At 34.8% G+C, this 18,322-nt stretch overlaps 1 protein-coding gene across 1 annotated transcript in view; it reads left to right on the forward strand.

The window, feature by feature from the left end:
* MYOM2 (myomesin 2) overlaps positions 1–18,322 on the forward strand; it is a 78,621-nt gene that overhangs the window by 35,218 nt on the left and 25,081 nt on the right. Inside the window, exons 16-24 of the mRNA XM_066314904.1 lie at positions 1,536–1,719; positions 4,902–5,076; positions 6,420–6,541; positions 8,705–8,892; positions 11,318–11,444; positions 15,597–15,775; positions 15,895–16,009; positions 16,577–16,733; positions 16,815–16,921. Coding sequence (XP_066171001.1) covers positions 1,536–1,719; positions 4,902–5,076; positions 6,420–6,541; positions 8,705–8,892; positions 11,318–11,444; positions 15,597–15,775; positions 15,895–16,009; positions 16,577–16,733; positions 16,815–16,921 — 1,354 coding nt within the window. The remainder of the gene's footprint in view (positions 1–1,535; positions 1,720–4,901; positions 5,077–6,419; positions 6,542–8,704; positions 8,893–11,317; positions 11,445–15,596; positions 15,776–15,894; positions 16,010–16,576; positions 16,734–16,814; positions 16,922–18,322) is intronic.

An 18,322-nucleotide genomic window follows, 5' to 3' on the forward strand; every position in this document is an offset into this window, starting at 1 on the left:
AAGAATGAATTGTAAAATATACATTATCTGCTTGTTTTATACAAATAAATTTATACAGCTCCAAAAACAGTACAGAGCAGTGACAATGATGAAAAAAGTCTCAATTAAACACCAGACTTACCGAAGGAAAGTGAGAATGAGGAACAAAAGGCTATTCCTGGAAAAAAGAGCTTAATTGTACTAATTAATACCTGAATCTAAAATCTTTTTTGCATAAATAACTAATATATATGAACAGCTTAATTCATACGTGTGTGTTTATTTTTTTGCTTTCTGCTCTCATCTGTTAATTTAGAACAGATTCTAAGTAATTTATTTCAAATAAAGAAGATTCAGTCCTGAAGAATAAAAATGTACTTGTTAAGCCTTCAAGAGACACAAAATGGAAATGAGTTTCTATGTTCTCTTGAAATACCTTTTTAACAGATAAATCAAACTGAAGAGCAAAATGCAGTGCTGATTCTTTGTGAAAAGAAGAAATTAATGTTTTTCATGGGAGGAAGTAAAGCATATGACAAAATTATATTTATTTCATATTTTGCAGCTTTTTATTATGAAGAAAATTGATGTTATGTTTCTTTTTTCTGTTGAGAACACCAGGTGGGTTCAGTACCTATGAGAAAGATTTTGCTACATGGACTCCAGCTGTTTACATTATTATTATTATTATTATTATTATTATTATTATTATTATTATTATTATTAGTCTATTGTTGGTCTCATTATATACAGAGTAGTTTCCAAGTACCCACGAAACAGTTCCACCTCTAAGAAACACACAGTCTATCAGATTTTGTTCCCAGACTTTCTATTCCAAAATTTTGTAAGCATACAATTTGTATGCACCTACCTATGTGCCAAGGAAATATTCTTCAATCTGTTTATTAGGCACTTGGGTTTTACTAAAATTTCTGAAAGATTCCATGACTAATTTTTGGTTACACAGTTTATATGGGAAATCTAATGGACAGCAGACTTCTCTCAGAGTACTGATTTGCTGGCTGTCCTCCATATGCAGTTGTGGAGATGATAAGCTCAGCTGCTGCACTGAAATACTCATAATAATTACTTCATTTGATGAATGCTTTTAGGGGACATGACCTTAATAAATAAAGATAAAGTTGTGAGTAAAGTAACATTTCCCTCCCTACCTTTCTGCTGAATTTGGATTAGGGCTTGTTTGCTTGACTCCAAACCTTTGGGTGTTCATGTGCATTTTGCAGGACATGAAAGTAATTCTTTTGGGATGAATCGCAGTTAGTCAGAGCCCTAAAAGAAGGCTGGCTGTATGTACAAGTGTGCATGTATTGAAGTTGAGACAGGCAAGGAGACAGTGAGCTATTCAGACCTTTTTGTAGGGTAATGGAATGCACGAGCTATGAGAATTTGCATATGTTTAAGTCAGGCATTTGAGAGTGATCCTTCTCTCATAGCTCTTAAATAAATTCATGACAGGATGCAATACAGCAACATGTTCATTTTTTGACAGTTCACAGAAATGATTCATGGCTTTTTTTTGTTGTTTTTTTTTGCAGTCCATGGTTGGCAGTGGAAGCTGGCAAAGAGTCAATGCACAGGTTGCAGTAAAATCTCCTCGCTATGCAGTGTTTGACCTTGCAGAAGGAAAACCATATGTTTTCCGAGTGTTGTCAGCAAACAAAAATGGCATCAGTGATCCATCTGAAATCACAGAACCTATTCAACCACAAGATACTATTGGTAAGGTATTAATTGTAAGATATTAATATTAAAAAGATAGATATTTTTAAAAACTGGAAATAAACTCTCATTAGATTAGTACAAGTACAATAACTGTAGTTGAGTTTATTTGTGTCAGTTCTGTGAAAGATTTTAAAAAGACCATGATGCTAAATCTTAGAGACTTTTCTGAATTTTTCTTGTGATCACAAGCCTCAGTACTGAAAACAATAATCAGTATAAAGTTAAAATATTTTTAGTTGTTCACTCTTCAGTGTAATATTAATGTGACATCAAAAAATAGGTTAATTACCAACTTTGATAATTATATTTTCTGTTTCAGGTAATTATGTACTACATAATTCCCTACACTTTCAGCTAGATAAGGTAGCCTTTAACTTCTTTCTTAGTATTCTGAGTTGCGAATTACTGCTGGTGCACTATTCCTGTGTCATACAGATGAGTAGACTTCAGGCAAAGGGGAAGATACAACTACATATTCAGTGGTGATTTTCCAAATGAAAATGAAGTGTTTATCTTGAGGTCACATTCAAAAACACAAATGAAAATTTAGGGAGTGATTATTAATTTTGTTTTTTGAATTTTTTTTTTGTTTTTGCAGTTTTGCAGAAGCCACACATAACAGCTTGATGTACTGATAACTGTCACCTGAAGTGCACATATCTTACCAGTACACTTTCTAGTAATATACAAAATATTTACAGTATCTGATATGCCATAGTTAAGAAAATATAATCCATACTTTTAGCTTGATCTTTAAGTACATGATAAAGAAAAGCACCTTTGCTATCATATATTCTCGATTTGATGTCTCGTTAATGCATATGAATTATTTAAACCGTGCAATATTCCCCAAGGTAGGGAAGAAAAACACTGTATTTATTACACTTAGTACAGAAAATAAGCTATCCCTTAGGGGTTAATACAAAACCTTCTGCATAACTCACAGGTTTAAATAAAGCACAAAACAGAAGAATCTATTTTAAAGAGAAACTTCAGAGTATTTTCAGAGACAGTTTGTCGCCTGAGCTAAAATATATCAGAAACACATGGCTCCTTTTAGTTGCCTGTACTTAGTGTCATTTGATATTCTTAAGGGTGACTGAGACACCTTCATGAGGACAGTGATCCTTACACAAAGATTATGGGTACCTCATGAGCAGAAACTAAAAAATGGTTGGGGTATCCTAGGCCATCCTAAATCACACTTAAAATGATGCAATTTAACTGAGTGGTAAAAGAGTATTCAATTTGAGACTAAAATCTAAATTTAAGTGTTTCCATGTAGGCATCTCCAGGTACAGTAGATGCCTCTGCTCTGACTGTGGCAATTGGAGTCTGGAAGATGAGTTGCCTGATGTCATAAGTTGCCCCATGTCCCCCAGCTGTAGAGTGTCTATTTTGGGGTGACAGGAACAATTTTCTGGACCCTACTGAGCACTGATGGAAGGCTCAATTTATCTGGCCAATGAGACACCTTTTTTAAATGCTTTCAGTATGCCATTTCAGAGGACTGTAGGTATCATCTTCTGAGTCACATGTGAGAACCCCATGGAGAAGTGACAGGTAGTCCAAAATGGCCCTAAATTACTTTATTTGTGTAACTGAGTCAAGCCCTAGCTCTTTGACTATAGTGGCAGCTCAAGAATATGTGCTTGTAGATACACATGTAGGTACATTTATCAGATTGAATCCATTTGATCTTACTTTACTGCATAAAGTATAGCAGTGCGTAAGTATTCATTTTATTTTAATATTGAAAGACCAAGTGGAAAAAATGCTGCCTTTCTTTTGTTTGTGCTGCTTGCAGTTCTCTGCAATATCAATCAGAGGAAGCTAAAACATCTTCAAAAGGCGAGTACTGGGTGACCCTCCTAACCTGTCATGTTAGGCTGAGACATTGCTGTAGTCTCTTACATTATGGAAGATCAGATAGATATTTTACAGTGTACAACCTGTATGCTGGTTCTTACTAAGACTCTTTTTTTCTCATTTGGATCTCAATATTTCTGGTTCTATTTATGCACATTCATCTGTTTAGATCGGTGTAAACCACCAACAAATTTTCTTTGCATGTGGAGGAAACACCATACTACAATACATTGGGAGAGCTGTAGTCAACAGATTGAAGAAAGCTTTATCCTCTTTTTCTTGATGGTTGAGGTTGGTCCTGGAGTATTCTTTCCCAGTTCTGGCTTCCTTAATCAAGAGGGATGGTTTTAAAGTGGAGAGGTCCTCTTTATGGCAACCAAGATGACCAGGGGATTAGAGACTGTGACCTATAAAGAGAGGTGTTTATTTAGCTTGAAGACTTACAAAGATGATGGTGTCAAGCTTCTCAGCATTGTCAAATGACAAATAGAAGCAAGACCCAAAAATTTTATCTTAGTAAGTTCATTCTGGACATGCTCTTTTAATGAGAAAGGTGCAAGAGTGCAGTGCTGGAACAGGTTGTGCAGGTAAGTTGTGAAATCTCCATTGTCAGAAGGTTTGAAGACTCATACAAATCCGTGACTGACACATTAGTTTAGTGTTGGTGATGATCCCAGCCTCAGTGATAGGGTGGATGGATTAGATGATCCCCAGAGATTCCTTCCAACCAGTGTTCCTATGCTTTTACGACATTCATCTAGCTACTTTTAGATAAATTTTTGGCATTCAAATTTATGCTTAAACATGTCCTGAAAAGCTCATAATTTTGAAATTGGGGCTGTCATTAGTAAGACAGTATTTCTTAATCCTTATGATATCATATCTCTGTGTGCATTTTACTGACACAGTAATGTTACAAGGACATAAGCTATACATCAACCTCTTATTTGAGAGAGAAATTTGAGAATGAACATTTTAATATCTGTACGCTTTTATCATATTTAAAAATACATGCTCCTATAATGGACTATCATAAAAGCTATATAAAATCATTTAGGTAAGGAGCCTCACATCTTAGAGCATCCTAAGGAAAAAATAGAAAAAATATTTGTATACATACATATAAATAGGCATCCAGACTTAAAGTGAAAGAAATATAATAAAATACATATCATACAACAATATTTACATGGTAGAAGGAGTAACAGCTGTAATGATTAAATATGATCAAATTATCCAATGTTTGATCTAGTTCAAATTACATTTGCTTAATATACTTTCTAATATTATGTTTTGTCTCTTTTTCTTAGTTTTGCCATCTGCACCTGGTCAGGTGGTGGCCACAAGGAATACAAAAACATCAGTTGTAGTTCAATGGGATAAACCAAAACATGAAGAGGATTTATATGGCTACTACATTGACTATTCTGTGGTGGGATCAAATCACTGGGAACCTAGTAACCATAAACCTATTAAATATAACAGGTATTGATAATATTTCTGTATTTTTGGGAAGTTTGAAAACTGTAGGATATTTTTAAGATATTTTATGTGCTACACCATAGGGTTATAATTGAAGGAGAATGTTGAATGCATGTGAAGAATAATAGTCTGGAGACTCTCAGAGCCAAGATTTTCAAACTGCAGGACAATTCTCCTCACCTTTTTTTTTTTTTTTTTTTTTTTTCCCAAGAAGCAGCGTATTTTTTTCTATTCTATGACTTTGAGTTTTAAAAGCAGATTCTAGAGACAAGATTCAGAGTGTCTTGGACATGAGTAAGTGCAAAATATGCCCTTTTTAAGTATGAATTTTGTTGTGGGGTAAACAGATTTGATGAGGATGAGTATAAGAAAGGAGAGGGAATTCTAAAGCTTCATCATAGTCCATGAATAACAGAGCAAAAGGTCAGGCCATTTCTGCTATAAATATGGTGGCAAAAGTGCTTTGGCAGCTGCCACTATTGTGCAGGAAAGCCAAGTGCCCTATTCCAGAAACATCAGAGCTCCCTGATCTGTTTCATCTCTGGATAAAGGACAGTAGACCCTGTTTCAAATTCCCTTGTCATGATTCTAGCACTGTTTGAATTTCTGACGATGTCTTACTTCCTCCTGAAGATATCAAACTTCATTATGGGATTCTGCAAGAAATTTCCTCTGTGAAAAATCATAATTATTTTTATTTGAATCAATCACCAAATGCAAAGTTTAGATTTGTAGTTTGTGTTTTCTATAACAAGCATGTCATTTTATTCAGTGTATTAGGTCAGTCATTAACTGAGTGACTTTGTATTCTGATGAGTCCTTTTTTCAAGTAGTCAAGAAATTTGATAAAAAAAAATAGATACTAATTCTTGGTCAAAGTGGGTTGGGAAAACACAAGAATAAGAAAAATATTTAATTTCTTCATACATGAATATATATCTTACAATAGGATAGCTCTGAATATTTTATTAAGTACAGTAAGTACCTAGAACCTCAGATCAAAACTGAAAACTATTTTTGACAATGACTATGAAACTACAGTGAAAAATATGGTTCTTTCCCAGAATATATTAGAATTTAGCAAACCAAAGTTCAAATATTATATTTTATCTGACTTCACCTGCTAGATCAGTACTGGCAATCTAATGAGTACTGTGATTTTTGCTACAGCATCCCATCCAGTTATATTGTACTACATCCTGTCATTGTATTGTAGTTTCCCACTTGGAAATATTTTCCTTTCTGAAGCACTCATGAAGTTGAGCTTTTTAGTTGATACAACAATTTCATGTTACAGCATAGAATGATTCCTGTGAGATATATGCTAATATGTCTTTTTAACCCAGGTTTGTTGTTCATGGTTTGGAAACTGGAGAGCAATACGTGTTCCGTGTGAAGGCTGCGAATGCTGTAGGATTGAGTGAAAACTCGCAGGAGTCAGAGGCTGTAACAGTGCAGGCAGCCCTCAGTAAGTGTGATTCTGTGCACTCAGCTTCTTGTTTCCCAAATGAGTGATGTATTTTCAGCAATCATCTCTCTTGGTCTGATTTGCTATAATAGTATAACTTGCAGCCATCATGCACATCTTTTTAATGGTGCCTATTCTCTGGCATGTGGCTATGCTAGAGAAAAGACAATGTTTTATAAAAAAGTTACTTATAATGGCTGTTAGAAATATTGGGTAAGATGCACTTTAATGACCATGTTTCCCTTTGCTCCTAGTCTGTATCAAAGAAATTTAAATACTCATTAGGTTAGACAATTAATTTCTGAGTGACTTGGAGTGATGCAAAACATTTTAGCATTGAATCTGCTTCATTTAGAAGAGTTACAGTGAGCACTATTACTTTGTAGCTGAATCAAACAGAAAATGCCCTTTATTTGCTTCAGGTTGGAGTACAATCTACCTTCTCTGGTGTCTTACAAACAAAATTTCTGTGTAAGATCAGTTGTGCAACCTTCAGTGGGAATGGTACATGTTGATTGAAAGGTTGAATAAGTATTTACAACAAAGAGTACAGAGATCTGGCCTATCATGTTTCAGTTTGAATTAAAGGACAGTGTCAGCTCCATACTGAAAAATTTTAAATAGGACATGTTTTCCCAAGCAGAGTGCCCCCGTATCTCTGGGAGAAGACCAGTAGACATACTTGTGAGAAATAATCCTCTAAAAGATCTATAATTCAAGGTAGTCAATAGAAAGTAAATTTGTATACTACTGACAAAGCTACTCTATTTGACTTTTTTAGGAGGAAGTGTGTCTCATATGGGTAGGTGGTGCATGGACCCTTGCACATCTGTCACCACAATGTTGTAAATGCACTTGCACCTATTTGTCACTGTGTGCTTTGGAGATGAGGGTTGCATGGGGTATATCATCAAACACAGAGCACATGGATCCTACACACACTTATGGGATGGGGGTGGCTTTTATCCATTTTTGTAGCCTTTACAGGAAGTTAGCAGGACTATTTATAGATGACCTAACACTAGCATAACCAGTATCTTTCTGCAGTATTATTTTAAGACTATTTACAGGAGTTTGCTACAGTCATTCTTATTTACCAAAAAGTGTCAGTAAAGACAAAGGTCCCATTTTGTGACCTCTGAGTAGAGGACCATATCGGGAAAAAAAAAAAAAAAAAGAAAAAAAATGGCAGTTCTGCTGATTGCTATCTATTTTCATGGTGATCACTAGTACAGCTACAAAATCAGGGACTGTGTTAAGGCTTTTGCTAATGTATTCTCTTCTGAATGACGTAAGCTACATTTTCTCGTGTTTTATTGGTAATTCAGCTGAAAGTATCAGATCTGCTTTAGGACCAGGTGCTTAACTGTAATGATTGAAGCATCCCAGGGCCAGGAAAGGGGTATCTTTGGGCAGATTTTCAAGTATGGATGACAAATGCAAAACTGCTCACTACAGGGGGTGCTTGCCAGTAGAAGGGGATTAAAATGATCAGAAAAAGGGGTTTCTTCGTCCCTAGGAAGGTGCCATGGTGACATTTGTGCTTTTGCTACAGAAAGGAGTAAACCCACGCAAGTAACTTCATGGACATTAATTTTCTACCTCAATATACGTTAAGTTACTGAAAGTCTAAACATCTTCTATTCTTTTTAGGGCAAAAGGCAGTTGCAGTCTGAATAACGCATATAATATCAGGATAGTACAGGAAAACTGTGGTGGACATAGATTAGTCAGTTATATGACTTAATTTAATTCAAGTTTATAATTATTTTTTTTTACCATATTCCAGAAGTATTTGAGCAGCTTTTTTTTTTTTTTTTTTTTCTAACTGGGAAGAGATCTTCTGACCCATTTAAACCTTTTAGCATGATTTTTGGTCTGGAGATACTTACAGGCATTACTATTTTCCTGGAAAGATCATCTATTCTTCCTTGCTACCTTCTGTGAGGACAAAACGTTAGGCAGATATTTTAAAACCTTTCATGTTTATGTCTGGTCATAAAACAAATATTGGTTAGCAACTTTACAACTACTTTGCTATCATTATGCAGCTGAGAACAATATGCTGCAGAAAACAGAAACAATATCAAAGAGGCTAAGCAACTTCTATACTGCAGTGTTTTAGACTCTGTCCTAACTCTCAGGTTGCTTATTTCCTGATAGCTTGTCCTTCATATCCTCATGGTATCACTCTTCTGAACTGTGATGGGCATTCAATGACCCTTGGCTGGAAAGCACCCACATACAGTGGAGGTTCACCAATCCTTGGTTATTACATGGATAAACGGGAAGCTAACCATCAAAACTGGCATGAAGTCAATTCTGCCCTTATTACCCAGACGATTTATACGGTTAGTATTTTTTGATCATTATATTTTTGGAGTTAATTTGGATTTTTTATTTGGTTCTTTTTTAACAGAGAAATTCTTTAAATATTTGCTTCAACAAAACTAGGCACTTCCATTTGGAGTGCAACAAGGTTAAACCTGGACTAAAGGATCAGTGCCACCCCCTACTATGAAAATCTAATATGAATAAGGATATTGTGATAAGAAATTTTTTGAGGGAAAAGTGTGAAGCACATTTTTCAGAAGGAACAAGATGAGATATAAAATGTTCCACGAGCTATTTTCATTAATGATCACTGTATATATCACCACTATAACAACATACAGAGAAACGATGGAAGCATTTAGCAGGACAGATAACTGCTCTCTGTAGAACTGAGGATTTGTAAATGAAATGGGAATGGGTTAAGAAAAAATGTAACTGTCCCTGTTTTTACTCTCAAAATCTGCCTTCAGCTGAAAAAGCATGTATATTAATGAACTCAGCCTTATGTCTTGTCACCTCCCTAACAGAGTACCAGTTTTGAAACAAATTACTTCTGGTTGCATTTGCAATATATTAAGTGTTTCTTAAAATAGGAAAATTTCGATGTGAACTTCCAGAAAGAAAAGTTAGGGAGACAGGCTAGAGCAAGTAATCAATCAATGTGATGCTTTTAAAATTAAGTTAAACAATCAGATTTTATTCACAAATACATAAAACTCTATTTCTGCAAATTCCCTGTATGCCTCAGGACAGAAATAAGTCTTGCAGGTATTTGACACAGAAGTAGAAGATGATGCAGATGAGTTGAGGAAGAATGTTTCATGCATAGAAGGCAGGCAGCAATACTCAAGTGTGCTTGTGACTGACTCTATGACTGGAATCTCTGATGTAGAAGCTGGAGCATGGATGGTGAGAAATAAAGAGCAGGTAGGATAGGCATGAAAGGGCAATACTAAGCAATGCTTTCCACATATTTTTATTTTTAATGCATTTGTAAACAAATGAGTAATGGAAATTAGGGGCCACCATTGAGAATTTAACTAGATATTTGAGTGTCAGTCCTGCCAGTAACTGTATTTATGCCTAAAGGTGCATCTTTGTACATTAATTTGAATGACTAGAATCTGAAATACTGATGGGAAATAAAACCAAGACAGCTTTTAGTAGCACAGAATATTTTATGACATAGTGCAAACAGAGAATGCCTGAGATACTCAGTGCAGCACTGGGAAATCACTAAAGGTTTAACCTTCTCTGATTAAATAATTCTATGGCACCCCACAAATATTCTTTCCCTTAATAACCTGGGATTTTGAAGTAATTTTTTACTGGCTGATCTGTTATTCTGTCTTGTGGGTCACACTATATATCTCCTTCTCTTCAGGAAATTATTTTAGTGCCTGACTTTCCTGTGTTACCTTGTTTGCTTTTTGCTATTTGATGCTACCCTATTTGTTCATTACCATAATGTTTTTAATAATTAAAAAAATCACACCAAAATCCTTTTTTTAGAGAACTATTTGTTCATGAAAACCTATAACTAATTGGAATCTCCTCTAGGACTACTACTCTCAGCTGTCTCTCTTGAGACATATGATTGAATATAATTGTGGGAATATTATTCAGAGAAATCAAATGTTGAAGAGTTAGTATTTCATATTTAGGTGTTCTGGAAAAAGAAAGGTGGAAGAGGGTTGCTGCCATGAGGTGTTCTGGATGTCAAGACATTCATGCCTTTTAGTCTTCTACTTTGGTCTCAAAATCTGAGATGTTGGTGTGGGGATGGGCTCATTAGATAAATCAGAGCTCATTTACCAGGGATGTTTGCAGAGGAATATTATGGATTCTGCTCATCCCATTACCAGTGCTTACTTTTTCACTTTGTAATTGTAGGCAACATTAAGAGAAAGATTCATATAAGCCACAAAATACTACTGAGAAGCTCTTTCCTGGAGTTATATCAGCACATTGTGGAACTAATTGGATTGCTTTTTCTTTTAGTTTCCTATAATTTCCTTTTCTTCCTAGGTGAGTCCATTGTGACCATTTAAACCAATACACCATTTGAACTCTTGCTTAAGTGAATGGCTTATGAACAGCTGTTCGCAAGCAATGCAAGAAGGTATTTAATTTTAGAACACTCACCCATAAGTATCTGCTAGTGATCATTCATTGATTTGGCTCCTTGAACCTTTGCTCTAAACTTTTACAACTTTTCCTGCCAACATGAGTGCTGTTGTTCCTAGGATGATGTGACTGAAATGTGGACATATAATATCACCTTTGGAAAGAGTTTGGTTTAAGAGTAAAATCTTCAAATTAAATCCTTCAGCATGGCAGTAAGGCCTGGTAATTAATTACTAATGTTTATATTCAAGTATTTATTAAATGAATATGAATCATTGCTTCTGATATACTGAATTATTTTCTCAAATGAAAAAGGTAGAGGATTTGACTGAAGATGCCTTCTATGAATTCAAAGTTGCTGCTGCAAATCTGGTTGGAATAGGTCAACCTTCAGATCCCAGTGAGCATTTTAAGTGTAAAGCCTGGACTATGCCAGAACCTGGTAAGTCTATTAGTTCTTCATGAATCTCAATTCAATAGACATCCTTAAAACACAGCAACAGAGTTCCAGCCAAATTCTGCAGGATGTCTTTTGCTTAATTTCTTCTATGGTACCTGTTGAGATTGCCCTTGCTTCTGAGATCTATTAAAAGTTACCTCCACACCTCCAATGATGACACTGAGTCTGCTGAGAAATAGATGACCTTTACGTAGCTTGTTGAGTGCCCCTTTCTTTCACTGCTTTCACCAGCTCAGAAGACTGTTGAGCCTTTGGTCTATGTTTGTGTCTCTATCACCTCTTCAAGCCCTACAAGCCCCACCTCACACTCACCACCTGTACAATATCTCTGAACCATAAATGTACTCTAATAAGAACATTCCTGGAGTTTCAGACTCCAAAACTACATCAGCTTTTGGTCATAAATAACACATAAGAGGGGCCTGTTTCTTGACATAGAGACAAGTAGCACAGCTAGTCTGTTACTCTCAAATAGTGTGCCCGTGTATGTGTGTTCCCCCTAGATTGTACCTAGGTGTTACCTGAGAGATTATTATTAGCCAGGTGTTAGGAAAAATGTGTTCTACAAACATACAGTAGGAATGGCTGTGTGCCAGTGCTCAAACCTTGTTTTTTAGATTGTCTGTTGTTTAGCAGTGTAGATGTAGCTGAAGACTATTAATTGCAATTGTAAGTACTGTGAATTTGGGACCCTCACCAAAAGGAAGTTAAACTGTAATCTACCTCATGTGAGCATATAAATTTGTTATGTAATACATAATATAATACATATGCTATGCATACAGGTTGTGGTTTTATATATTTAATATAAAAATGGTACACATCTAAAGGATTAGTCCTGGGCAGTAATGCTCAATGCCTATAAAGAAGCTCTGAAAGAGTTTCTGGAGGTCTCTTCTTCTTATTTTATTTTATAACACTGTAACACCGTTATTCATACTGAGCAACACATTTGCTGAAGCTATTTCTTATGTCTGAACTGATTTACTTAAACAAAGTGTGCCACAAGTACAGCCCATACTGAAAACACAGGGCCCTACTACTTAAAAATATTTCTACCTTCTTTTCCTGCAAACACTGTAAAATACTGCTTTGTTGTCATATTGAATTCTGTTCTGTACCTAAAAATCCATTCTAATACTTGTTTATGTCATCAGGAGCTGTCTGACACGTAAAGCATCTGTTCTGAGCCTAAATATTCACACAGTTATTTTCTCAGTAAAGAAAAAAATCCGCACAACTCCTAAATTTGGGTTTGTAAAACTACCAAAATTACTAGTGAGGTGGCATAACGTGGCAGGGAAATTTCAGTTTTCTTTTCTGTGCTAAAAGGTAGTTCTCACCTGGAACATGAAAGAATTCAGTAAGATCATAGAATTGTTTATGAGGATGGACTCTCAAACCCAGCTGCTCTGTCACTTGCGGGTTACCTATACTTATCTCCTTGACAGAGGCTTGTCTAATCTATCATTAAAGTCTTCTCCTCATGAATTTCCAGGTTCTTTGAACAAAATCCATCCCTAATCTGGCTATGCTTGCAGTTTAAAAGTTTCTCTTATATTCCTGAATCTTTTTTCCTGCAATCTTTCCTATAGATCATGTATTCCCTATTAATAATACAAAAGTATTTTCCCTTCTTCTAAATTTTTCTTGTTGGTTCACTTCTTTCTTGGAAAGCAGAGTACAAACTGGAGGCATTACTCCAAATAAATATAGAGTAACTGTAATTCCAGCTCCTGCAAGTCATTTGCCTGCTTACAAATTCCCCCTATTTGACCTCTAAAACAAAAATTACCCTGTTAAGTTCCAAGTTTCGTTCTTTTAAATGCCTATATTCTTTGCTGAAAAGATGTTTGTCCTCATGTTTTCTAGCTAAATTCTTCAGAGTTCATAAATCTTATCATATGAATTTAATGACATGAAAAAGCTGTCAATAACAAAATAATCTCCTGACCTTAACTCACTTCAATTACATTTTCTTATAATCTTGTAATATTTAGTATAAATGCATCATCATTTGAACAATTATTTTTCTTAAAGAAATTATCTATTGTTTATGTTCTCTACAGTGTTTTCAAAACATCATTGAAATTACATAGTGTGTAAAGAAGTGAAATTATCTTTCTTTTTAAATGACAGATAAAGAAATAAAATAAAAGGTGTTTTCAGGAAATCAAGAGAGTGAAATTTCCATAATGAGCAATCTGACCTTTTTAGTGTTTGGCTGATTACATTGTTCTCATTATGATATGAGTTGAATAGACAGTATTGCTTTCCTCCTGCTTAAAAAACCCCCACTACAACAGGAGATCATTACCCACTCTGTAAAAAAACCCAAATCTCCAAACCTGTTAAGTATTTCACAAGCCTTTTTTAAAATATACTTTTAAACAATGACTTAACAATAACAAAAAAAAATAAAAATTGAGTTTTAAGACTGGGAGAAAGAGCCTGACCCTCTTCCCTTATTTACTAAAGATACTGAGGATTAATGTAATGTGACTCCAATATCCTCTCAGTGTCAACAAAATAGTCTTCCACCTTTTGATATAGAGGGAATATTTCCTTAGAAAGGCCATAACCTTTTGCAGGATTACCAGCATAAGTGATGGATTCTTAGTCCAGAGTCCATAATTATTTCATCCTTCCACAGAACTTTAGTCTTGGGTGTCTCTGTGAGTTTCTGTGAGTTAGCAATGATAGTTAATGGATTATCTTACATTGCTTTAAATAAAAAGAAATGTCTGGAGTCTCAGACTCCTCAAAATAGAACATGCTTCATTACACTATTCCTTCTACTGACTAGATTTCTATTGGGCCCATTTGACAGTGGAATTTCAATTATCTGTGGATATATAGACATTCAGATTGGGATTTCTAAGGAGCTCTGAGGGAAAGCTTTAGGTTCCTTGAAAATGGTAGTCTTTCCATGAGAAATCTAATATCTATCCTTATAAGGTCTGCAACAGATATTCAATATGTTTCTTTTCTAAAATGTGTTTATCTACTTTGGGGAAAAACTTTTCTAATTTTTCTCTCTCACCCAGTATATTTGCTGAATATCATCCTTTACAAATTTTATGTTCATTGATCATTGGTTACCATCATGTAGGCCAGAATAGCAATCAGGTTTATTTGTAAGGCTTTCCACTCCTTTTTTATTATTATTTTAAATGGTAAGATGTGTTGTAGGGAAAATTAATATCTTGAAAGCAGAGGAAATCCTTAAGTCTCAAGTTAGTCCTTAAATATTCAGCTTTCCTTTCTCTAAATCTAAAGCCCAAGAATCAAGCAACATAATTTGACTGAAGGTGAGTATTCTGTCATGGATATTTGACCATGGTAGGAAACTTACATGATTACGCCTTTACACTGATATTTATTTAGTAGTGTAAATAAATATCAAGAGTATAGTAAAAAATAATTGCACTAAGTTAGACTGAAATGCACTTCAAGACCTAGGTGAAGGAGAGTATAGTAAGAAGAACATAACCTGGTAGTTGCGAACATAAACTCTCACTTATTTGTAGAGTATCAGGATAGTTTTGGTTTAATTTTTTCTCCTAACAGATGTCATTCATCCTGAGAAGTTCCTCTTGGCTGCAGCTATCCAGTTCACAATAAAAATTCTTCTGTCAGGGAATAAGCCTGGTCCAACGTCCCTTGGTGCCACTGGGTTTTGGATTACTTTGAAAGATCATGAGTCATGTATACTAATGAAAAGATAAAAATCCCGATGTTAAATTATAAACCTGAATCAGGCACAGTGAAGCAACTTTGACGTGAGGGTGGTGAGTTAAATAATAGACAAGAAGCCTCTCTTGCTTGTTGGAAAATCTTAAACTGCATGGATTTTCCACATGATTAACTTAACCTTAAAACAGAGTTAGGGACCTAGCTAAGCAAGTATGCTTCAGAATACTAATGTCACTCATTGTATAAGGCAGGTATTACTGTATGCAGCCATGAGGTGAAAATGACCTAAATACCACATATACCAGTTGTATTGTAAATGATTGAGATTTTTGAAAGCAAATACAGTAAAAATTATAGCAATACAGTTCAGCCTCTATGGGGAAAGCTTGCAAAACTTCATTATATGGAAGTGAATTTCCAATATTTGAAATATTTTAGGTCCTGCCTATGATCTCATGATATGTGAAGTTAGAAATACATCACTAGTTCTTCTGTGGAAAGCTCCTGTGTATGAAGGCAAAAGCCCTATTACTGGCTATTTAGTGGACTATAAAGAAGTAGATACAGAAGACTGGATTACTGCTAATGAAAAACCTACTTCAAAGCGCTATTTTAAGGTAATGTTTTGATCAAGTATAAAAAAGATACGTATTTGAAGTTCAGCTTCTGCTTCATGTGAGTCAACAAAATAGTTTAGCTTGTTTTTTAAATAAGCTTTGCCTTTATCCTTTTTAAGGTCACTGATTTACATGAGGGTCATACTTATGTTTTCAAAGTTCGTGCAGTGAATGATGCTGGCATAGGCAAGTCATCTGAGATATCTGAACCAGTGCTTGTTCAGGAACGGCCAGGTAAAATGAACTGCTTACTCTCCCTCTGTTTCTAAAGTACTAAAATACTTGGAATTCAGTTAAATCAACCTAATTTGATATTCTATCACATATAAGTATTTAAAGAATTAAGATGCTCTTAGCCTTACAACTTAAAGAAAATATCATATGGATACAGAGACAGTGATTATAATTTTTTCCTTTACTTACTGCAGGAGTTATTTGATAATCAGCTATTCTAGGTTTTATTCTAACAATGGGGCTACTTGTTGTGACAACACATTTATTAAAGCTTCAGGACTGATAATAAAATTGGTTTGTTTAAACTTTTATGCCATTGCATATTCAGTTATATCTTATTCATTTGTTTCTCAATAAGTATTTATTAGAATTATCACTCCTTGCATGTACAGTAAGAAACTTACTAGCATGTGATGCTGAGTCAGTATATGACATAAACCTGCTTTAAGACTTGCTAATAAAATCAGTATCTTTTAGGACAAAATAGAGGTGGACTTTAGTAATTTATTAATTGCACTTTGAAAGAAAAATGCAGTTTTGACATTTGAGTTGATTCCTATTTTGCAGGAACGAAAGAAATCTATTCAGGTGTGGATGATGAGGGTAATATTTACCTGGCTTTTGACTGCAAAGAAGCAACTGATGCATCTCATTTTGCATGGGGTAAATCTTATGAGGAGATTGATGATTCTCATAAGTTTAAGATTGAAACAGAAGGAAATCAGTAAGTCATGCCAATCTACCAAAGGAAATCTGTAAGTCATGTTAAAATGTGATACCCAGCTAATTATATTCTTCTTTTTAGTTCTAAGCTGTACTTCAAAAATCCTGATAAATCAGACTTGGGAACTTACTCTATCTCAGTTAGTGACACAGATGGGGTTTCCTCCAGCTTCGTTATGGATGATGAAGGTAAAGTCCTTATAATTTCAAATCTTTCTTCACTGTATCACCTCAAATTCACTAAAAATTGCCCTAGGAAAATAAGAATAGAACCCTACAACTCCGACATTATTTCCTATGCATTAAAGAAAACCAAAAAAGAACACATAACAGGCTTTGTGTGGTTACTTATTTTTCTGATTATCATAATAATGAAAGCTCTGATAACTTCAGGCAACGTTTTCTAGATAGTGATTAAAAATATGGCAAATTAGAATTGTTTTCTTCATGTTGGTATTATAATGATTGTAAATATCCCTTACACTTTCAGTTGTGCTTGAGGCTCTAGATGCAGTTTCTCATAACCAAGATGCAGGAAATTTGTGAGAAAAACGACCGTTCTTTAACAAGGTCTAAATACATTTGGTCAAATTATTATTTGGCTTATGTATATTAGTTTTGCTCTATTTCATTGTAGCTATTTCGTTTAATTGGATTCACAATGAATTTACTTCAATCTCACTTTGTTTTGTCATTGAAAAATGCTGACATAAAAAGCTAAGAGGACAGTTTGCTATTTAATGTAAAATAAAAATTACTTTGGTGCTTTCCCAGTCCTCAGCTGTAATTGCTCTGCCCAGTTCCTCGAGTATTAAAATCCCTCTGCATCTCAACCTACTAAGCCATTCAAGGAGCCACAGTGAGAAACATGTCAAACTACTCTTTCCAAGCAGATGTTGAGAAGAAATCCACGTCCAGGGAAAAAAAAGAAAAAAAAAAAATTGTTCTCCAGTACATGGAAGATTTATGAGCCATTATTATAAGAACTGCCCTTTGGCTAAGTTTTGAAGCATCACTCTGAAATCTTTCTGTAGGTCTTGTCACCATCTGCTCTACCTTTGAAATTATTTTTTTACATAAAGCACTGAAGGTGTTTCCTTCCTTTCTTCTTTTAAATAAAGCACTGAAGATATATCTCATTACTTCCCCTACATCTTTCCTGATCATATGTCACTGAAAATTACAATTTTACGTGTACGGGATCCCAGAATCCCTGATTTTGATTTTGCAACTTAACACTGAAAACCATCATTTCACTGCCCATTTACTCTCTCAAAACCCCTAAATTCTCCTGTAATTTGCTAAATCCTCTATCATGTCATAAATTCATGCTAATTTTCTCTGGTCTTTACATTATCTGTAAATTTGGAATTGGCATAATGCTCATTTTTCAAATCTTTATTAGCAATGACTGTGATAAAGAGGATTAGTATGAAAATCTAAAAAAAGGAATTCTAGATTCTCACACAGCCTTCACAAGGATCCATTAACTAGAACTTTCTGTACTGTCTTCAGACTAACATGCACGTGATCTTCTTTCCTGTCACAATAAAACAAAATTTTCAGGAACAATCTGAGAAAAGAAGTCAT

Source organism: Sylvia atricapilla, chromosome 3 (genome assembly GCF_009819655.1).
Source record: "Sylvia atricapilla isolate bSylAtr1 chromosome 3, bSylAtr1.pri, whole genome shotgun sequence".
NCBI lineage: Eukaryota > Metazoa > Chordata > Aves > Passeriformes > Sylviidae > Sylvia > Sylvia atricapilla.